This window comes from Gavialis gangeticus, unplaced genomic scaffold (assembly GCF_001723915.1).
Source record: "Gavialis gangeticus isolate Ggan-Ray unplaced genomic scaffold, GavGan_comp1, whole genome shotgun sequence".
In the NCBI taxonomy this organism is placed as follows: domain Eukaryota; kingdom Metazoa; phylum Chordata; order Crocodylia; family Gavialidae; genus Gavialis; species Gavialis gangeticus.
Window position 1 is genome coordinate 91,574,809 of NW_017729031.1, and position 7,777 is coordinate 91,582,585.

The 7,777-nt window shown below is 39.6% G+C and overlaps 1 protein-coding gene across 7 annotated transcripts in view; it reads right to left on the minus strand.

Moving 5' to 3' along the window:
• Window positions 1–7,777, minus strand: part of HDAC4 (histone deacetylase 4) — a 481,696-nt gene that overhangs the window by 150,956 nt on the left and 322,963 nt on the right. For 4 of the 7 annotated variants that reach the window (XM_019523379.1, XM_019523374.1, XM_019523377.1 and 1 more), the window contains one exon: window positions 5,280–5,420. In XM_019523379.1, the coding sequence (XP_019378924.1) occupies window positions 5,280–5,420 (141 nt within the window). The remainder of the gene's footprint in view (window positions 1–5,279; window positions 5,421–7,777) is intronic. The other 3 variants (XM_019523376.1, XM_019523378.1, XM_019523375.1) reach the window with 1 other exon arrangement.

Consider the following 7,777-nt stretch of genomic DNA (forward strand, 5'->3'; position numbering starts at 1 on the left):
CCAGCGTGGTCAAGGACTGCTGCCTGTTTAGTCTATGGCCGAATCTCCGAATCAGTGCTGAATCTATCCAAATTGATTCAGAGGCTTCCAAATCGATTTGGACTTTTTTAATGGATCTCCCAATTTGATTCAGATTCAGAGATTCGGCCACCAAATCAGCAGCCTTGGTCTGTAAAGGGTCCCATCTCCTTTTGTATATTGGACAGCTTTCAGTGTTTCCATTTTGATTATTTTACAAGGTCAAAATTACTGTAAAATGTCCAAATACAGGAAAAGTCGATTGGATTAACCTCAGAAGAATCTTCTGGTAGCTGAAATGCAACAGTTGGAAGAAATTTGCAGCCCTGTACTGGGAAGTTTCAGTAGAAATGGAACCAACTGTTATGACTACTGGAACTGAAAACAGCTTTTAATTGTTTTGTTGCTAAGCCCCCTTAAAGTGGTTAGTGGGATAATTCAGCACATATTGTTATAAGAGAAGGGTAAATAGATTTACTCTCTGTAATCAAGAGAAATTTAAAGATTAAGTAGCAATTTAAAACATTGTTGAAAGTAATTGCAACTAGTAGTGATTTAGATGTTCCAAGGTTTCCTTTCTATAAATCTGTTGCCATTCTGATCATTACTAGCCTCATGCCTTTTATCTATATGGCTATGCAGGCTCCAGCAAACATCCAAGAAAACTAAATGGGCTAATCTAGATATGGGTCCATGGCATTATGGAACTGTCTCTGAAGTTCAGCAGCTATCCTCTTCACAACTCCCATTGAATCCTCTGAATTCTCAAGTCATGCCTTCCCACTTAACTTGTACAGAACAAAATGCTGAGAAGACGTCGTGGAGTACAGCTACAGGTATAAACATGGTATCATGTTGTGCTGAACAAAATGGAAGAACTGATTTCCTTATACAAATAATTTTTCCTGACACTGTAAGAGATGATTACCATCCATGATTGCTCTTTATTATATCAAATTATCCATACAAGGACTGGGAGATTCTCTTTATCTGTGGACTTGCCTAATCTTCAGAAGCAATGTATGTTCTCTTTGACTGTAAAGATATGAGAACAACGTTACCAAGTTCATAGGAAAGTAGGGCTGGAAAGGGTCTCATGAAGTCATCTAGTCCAGTTCCTGCTCAAGGCAGGATTATCCCTGACTAAACCAGCCCAGCCAGATGGCTGTCCAACCTGCTCTTGAAAATTTCCAGGGATGGAGATTCCACAATTTATCTAGATAGCCTGTTCCAATGTTTGACTACACTTACAGCAAGAAAGCCCAACCTAATCTCCATTCTGAATTTCCTCTGCTGCAACATGAGGCTATTGCTCCTAGTCCTGTCCCCTCTGGCCACAGAGAACAGTCAGTCCCCACCCACTCTATATTTGCCCTTCAGGCTGTTGAAGGATGTTATCAAATTCCCTCCCACATTTTTCCTCTCCAAACTAAACTCTAGCTCTTTCAATCATTCCTTATAAATGATGCTTCCCAGGCTTCTATTTTTGTTGTACTGTGCTGAATTATTTCCAATCTGTCCATATCCTTCTTGAAGCGTGGTGCCCAAAACTAGACACAGTGCTCACCAATGCTGAATAGGAAGGAATAATAACTCCCTTTAATTTGTATATTAACACCTGTTAATATAACCCAGTATGGTCTTGGCTTTTTTTTTTTTTTTGCACAACAGAAGCATATACAGTTGGCTCATCTTCAGCAATGGTTGGTCTACTGAAATATACATGTCCTTCTCTGCGGTACCACAGCCTAGCCCAGGGGCAGGCAAAATGGTGAACGTGGCCGGTGGCTGGGCTCCATTCCCCAGCAGCCCGTCTGCATCACTGAAGCAGGTTTCCATGCAGACCCCAGCAGCAGCAGGGCCCTGACAACACAGAGCCAGGGTTTCCATGGAGACCAAGCCCAGCAGTACACAGTTGGGTGGGAAGGGGCTCTGCAGCCAGGGCTGGGATCTTGTAGTGGTGGCAGCACGGTCCAGAGCTGGGGCAGAGCTATGATCCCCTGCCTGCATGCCTTTGCCTGGGATATATGGGCAGCAGATCGCAGCTCTGCCCCAGTTCTGGACCATGCTGTCAGTGCTGCAAGATCCCACTCCTGGAACAGCTCCCCACCCATTTGCGTGCCCTGCCAGTGCTGCTGGGGTGGTCTCCATGGAAACCCTGGCCCTGCACTGTCATGGCCCTGCTGTTGCTGGGGTCTCCATGGAAACCGGCCACTGCAATGTGGGCAAGGGCTGCCCACCCCTGGCCTAGTCAGTAATACCTCAGTCTATATTTTTGCATGCAATTATACTTGTACTTGTTTAATTTCAGCTGACTGATTGTGGAGCATTTCTCCAGCCTATCTAGGTCATTATAGATCATAGCCCTCACCTCAAGAGTGTCTGCAACTACACCTAACTTGCTGTCTTCCTCAAACTTGCTTGGCATACACTCAAATCCTATTGTCCAAATCATTAATGAAGATGTTAAACAGTATCAGACCCAGGACAGACCCCTGAGGAACCCCACTTGATACCTCCTCCCAACTAGATATTGAGCCACTGAGGACTACCTGTTGAATACAGTGATCCACCTAGTTTTGTATGCACCTTATATTTTCCTCTTGTCTGTATTTTCCTTTTTAACTTAATAATGACAATGTTGCAGGAGATGGAATCAAAAGCTTTGCTCAAGTTTAGATAAATCACATCTGCTGCTCTCTCCCTATCCACAGAGTCTGTCACCTTATCATAGAAAGCAATCAGGTTGGTCAGGCATGACTTGCTCTTGGTGAATCCATGCTGACTGCTCCTGATCAACTTGTTCTCCTCTAGGTGTTTCACAATAGATTCCTTAAGGACCTGCTCCATGATTTTTCCAGATGTTGACTATAATTTCCCATATCTACCTTTTCCCCTTTTTTAAAAATGGGCACTATATTTGATCTCTTCCAGCCATCCAGGACCTCACCTGACCTCCACAAGTTTTCAAAGATGATAGCCAATGGCTCTGAAATTACCTCAAATTCCTTCAGTATTCTAGGGTGTATCCCATTCAGCCTTGTTGACTTGAAAACATCTAACTTCTCTAAATAATCCCTAACTTGTTCCTCCTCTAGGCTGTTTGTCTGCTTCCCTATCTTTCCTGCCAAATGCCTTTGTTATCTAGTAGCTGTCCCTATTTGTGGAGACTGAAGTCATAAAGGCATTAAATACTTCAGCCTTGTCTACATCATTCAAAGGCATTAAATGCTTCAGTCTTTTGCATTCTGTAACTGACCTATGGTTTCTTTGGTCTTCTTACTTTCAACATACACTCACTTAGTCTCCAGTGACGCTGGAAGTAGGGAAAAACTCTTGCCAAGTGTTTACAGAAGAAATAACCAAAGGTATTTTTAAATGCTGGTTGGAGATGTGGCTCTAATTTAGTTCTATATGTGAACATCACCCCCTGTAGGTAGAAGAACTGACCCTCCAAAAATCAGGATACTGAAGCAGAAAACACTGTCTGCTACATCACCTTGCACATTCCAAGTACAATTGCATTCCAAGGTTGAAAACCTGGTTATACCCCATGTGATGAATATATATATATAAATCAGGCAGAACACCTGCAGCACACAATTTTAGAAATGAGAGGCAATTGTGTTTCAAAAAAATAGAAAAAGCCTCATTACTCTCTTATGTCTTGCCTCCTGCTGTTGGGGTGGTATTTCTTGCTCCAATTAAGTGAGCACTTAGCAGTAGCATTTCGAGTAAAAAGAACCTAATTACCTTGAAATCTCACTATCTAGCTTTCACTACAGCCCATCAAAAATCTAGACGTTTTAGTACAAGCATTTTGGTTGGACAGAGAACATGTACCTCTGTACATTAGGCATCATGAAGCATGATTTATTATGGTTCATGCATATTTCCTAAAAATAATAAAAGCGTGTGGCATTCAACTTTTGTGATATATTCACGTTCCAATTCCATTTAAGGATATTCTTTAGGGATTAAAGGTGTGGTTGCTCCTAAAAAGTGATGGCAAAATAGCTTTTTTGACACAACAAACCTCTTTCTACATGTACCTAGAGTCAAGCCTTATGACCATAATCACAATAAAATATCACGGCTTTTCATTCCTACCAGTGCGATAACATGTCACACTGTATGTGAGCAGGATTCTGATGCTTCTCATACACCATCAACATTATTAACCAAGTTCCAGTCGGCTACCCACACCTGCATATACCTATTGAAGAGGAGAGGTACAGACAGAAGTCATGGAAGGCACTGTTTGAAAACAGTGAGGTGACACAGATTTTATTAAAACCTAATTTTTCCCACAAACATAATTACAGGTAGCAATGAATAAAAAGGAAAGGAACAGGCTTGACTTCCAGCTGCTGTGAAATTTACAGGGCTATCAGTTAGGAAAAAATACCTATTTACTTGAAGGATGAGAGTGCTTGATAAAGAGATCCTGCACAGATACTTACAGATCCATATGAAACCATTAGGGCAGAATCACTTTTCAAAGCAGAACTGTGCTTTAAAGATGCTTGAATTACGAAGCTGTGTTTTACAGTGTCAGGAAGAGCCATGAAAAGCATAAATGAATTGTCACCTAGGTGTCCTTACAAACAGCCATCTCTAGATGGTGCTAAATATTAAACTTTACGGTAATCTAGAGCTTTACTTCAAGGTGCAGTTTCTACAGAAAAGACACTTAAAAACAAAAAGCTATATAAATGCAATTTGAATACACACCATCTGCTGTAAAGCAATGCTTACATTAAGGTGTAATCATATAATGAGCAATAGAGGACTCAAGATTAATATTAAACGGTTTTGTTTTAAAGCTCATACAGGTATGAATGTTGTCTTACCAACTGGCTCCGTGGACATTAAGAGAGATGCCTCTTAAAAACTTCTATGCTTTGTTTTCCAACAAGTATTTTAAGGTATTTCTACCATCTTAAAACACTATGCTAGCTCCAGCGGTACAAGAAACAGGTCTGAAACCTCATGTTATAAAACATAATCTAATGACTCCGAAAAACTGACTTCACTTATGAATGTCCAGGGAGCAAATATTCTTGACTCATACCTATGATGAGTATTAGACATGACTAACAGAGTTTCAAATATTTAGGCATTTTGAGCAGGGTTTATTTATATTAAGTACTCCAAAAGGTGTAGAGAGACCTAAACTAAAGAGTTAATTAGATGTATATATGGTTTGTAAAGAGACACCTTGCACAGAATGCAGAAGGTGACAACTTTCATCTGCTTACCAGACATACCTGTGACATCCAATGGACGCTTCTTAAGAGCAGTAACCACTGGGCCATCTTTTCTCCGTAACAATGGGCTGCTCCGTCTTTCAGCAACTTTTTGCTTTAGCCTGGATCGTAACTTCAGATTGGGTTCAGAAGCTGAGTAAAAAAGGAAAAAAATATCACTGAAAACAGAGCTCCAGTCCATATAATCTTATTCGTTATTTCCCACTACGTACATTGGTTAAATGAAATGAAGTGTACAGAATAATTAGCAACAGATATCTTCCATACTAGTACAGCTGATAATGGTTAATGTTATTCCAAAAACAATGATACTTTTATTGCTGGACAGTGCTTTGCAGTACAACTTACTAAAAAGTTAATAATAGCTAGGATGATGCAAGATACTTATCTGCAACGTGTTTATGACTACAGTACAGTTGAACCCCAAATTGTGATAAAGGGAAAGCCTAGTAATGGATACTCTATACATTAAAAAAGGAGTCAATTTGTCTGTGTAGGAAAAAAAACAAGGAACAAGGGGCTGGATTCCCTATGCCTAGCTCAGCTTGTTGTATGACTGAATGATGTCAAGTATTTTGAAAAAAATTATCTTTAACATGTTAAGATACTTTAAAGCCATCAGGGCTGCCAAAGGCAAGTCTGTGGAATCAGGGAATTTATAAAACCCAAACCCTATTACATCATTCAGGATACATTTTTCATGTACTTTTAACTAGAGTTTCAAACAGGAAAATGTTCCAAGATGCCTTAAATTTAAATTGAAAGAGCCAGCAGATGTTAACACAGCTTTCATATCTGCCTTAGTGGTAGCTGGGAACAGTGACCTATTGGCATTACATGCTTGACAGGCAGTGTTTTGAACAGATAAAGAAATGTGGAAAAAGCAAAAAAGGTTCCTATAAAAAGATGATTTACTTTAATATATCTGAAATATTTGCTTTAATGTTTTAAAATTCCTGGCAGTTACGGGATTTGTGAACTGAAACTAAATTTTCTCTTCCTCTCCTCTAAACAATCCTGCTATATAATCCTATGCAAATCTTGTGTTCTCATCACTGAATACTGATACATTTGTGCCCAAGGGTCAATAATGTGCAACTTCTGCAGCAGACTTAAAATGGGGTTTGCAAACTGATTTGGATTAACGAAGTCTGGCTACTGATATATATCCCTATGGTTGTCTTTGACCGCTAGATTGCATAGAAGGCCAAACAGGCTGTCTTAATTGCAGGGATGATAAATTTGTGATCAAATGTTTAAAGTTAAGCCATCAAAACTGTTCTTTGATGAAACTTCAGAAAAGGAGCTTTTCATCAATAAGCCATGGACAGAAGAAAAATTGTCTACCTTAATTTAGTTTTTAAAAAGGATAAAGGAAGTACTTAAAAACAGGTGTCAGACTGATCAAGATGATGTTTAAAATGTAATCTGAAATGCATTAGTGAAAAAGCAAATCATGTTATACAGGATTTACATATAAAATTCAAGAAGAATGAATGCAAATCTGTTGTTTACTAGAATCAATAAAATTAGAGGGGGCTTTTAAGTTAGAAATGGACAGTCTGTACTAGTCAGTAGCTTTTGTTTTAGAGAAGCACTTCAAGTTAGTGTAAAACTAGTTTTAAAGGAAAACATGGTCTATTAGACATGAGGACACTCAAAGCCTCATGACACGCTCTTTATTTTTAAGGCTATCTTTAAAATGTACAGTAATACATGCTCTAAACAAAATATTAACAACTAACTAGATGCTTGGGTCCATATTTTAAAGTGGATGTGGCTAGCCTGAAACATGGGTGCCACAAGTGGTATAGACAACCTCTATGTGTAGCATGGCAGATCAGGGAGTGAGCAGGAAGCAATGGCTGACAGGGCAGGGAACAGAAAATGAAGTAGCAGGCTAGGCAGGCAGTACAAGGCTGGGAACAAAAGTCCCAGTAGATCAGGCATGGGAAAAGGACTGGAGTGGCACTCGGGGAGGATGTAGGGCTACTTCGTGACACGCCTCCCAAAAATGTTGGCCCTGCAGTGTTAAAGAATGAATTTGCACAATGTTTCATACAGATGTGGTTGCACAGTTTGTTCACATCATGGAGTATCTATATGTAGGCATACCATAAGGACCCATTCAACAACACCTTTGACAAGGAAAAGCATGGTAATGTATATTACCATATATTCGGTGAACAGTTTATTTCTCTGAAAGGTATTTCTTGTATGGTGTTTGTTCAAATTGTTTTGTATCAAAAGCAAAGTACCATATTTACTTGAATCTAAGATGACTCTGAATTTAAGACAGCCCCCCCGCCGATAATAAGATTTTATGCATCGAAAAATTGTAAATTATAAACAGCCTCACTGTTTTAAATGCCTGCAACACAGTCCAAACTGCCCTCTAAAGTATAAAATCTCATTATTGGAGGGTAGTCTTTAATTCATCCCCACCACCACCACAAGGAGGAAAGAAGTAGCAGAAGGGGGGGGGGGGG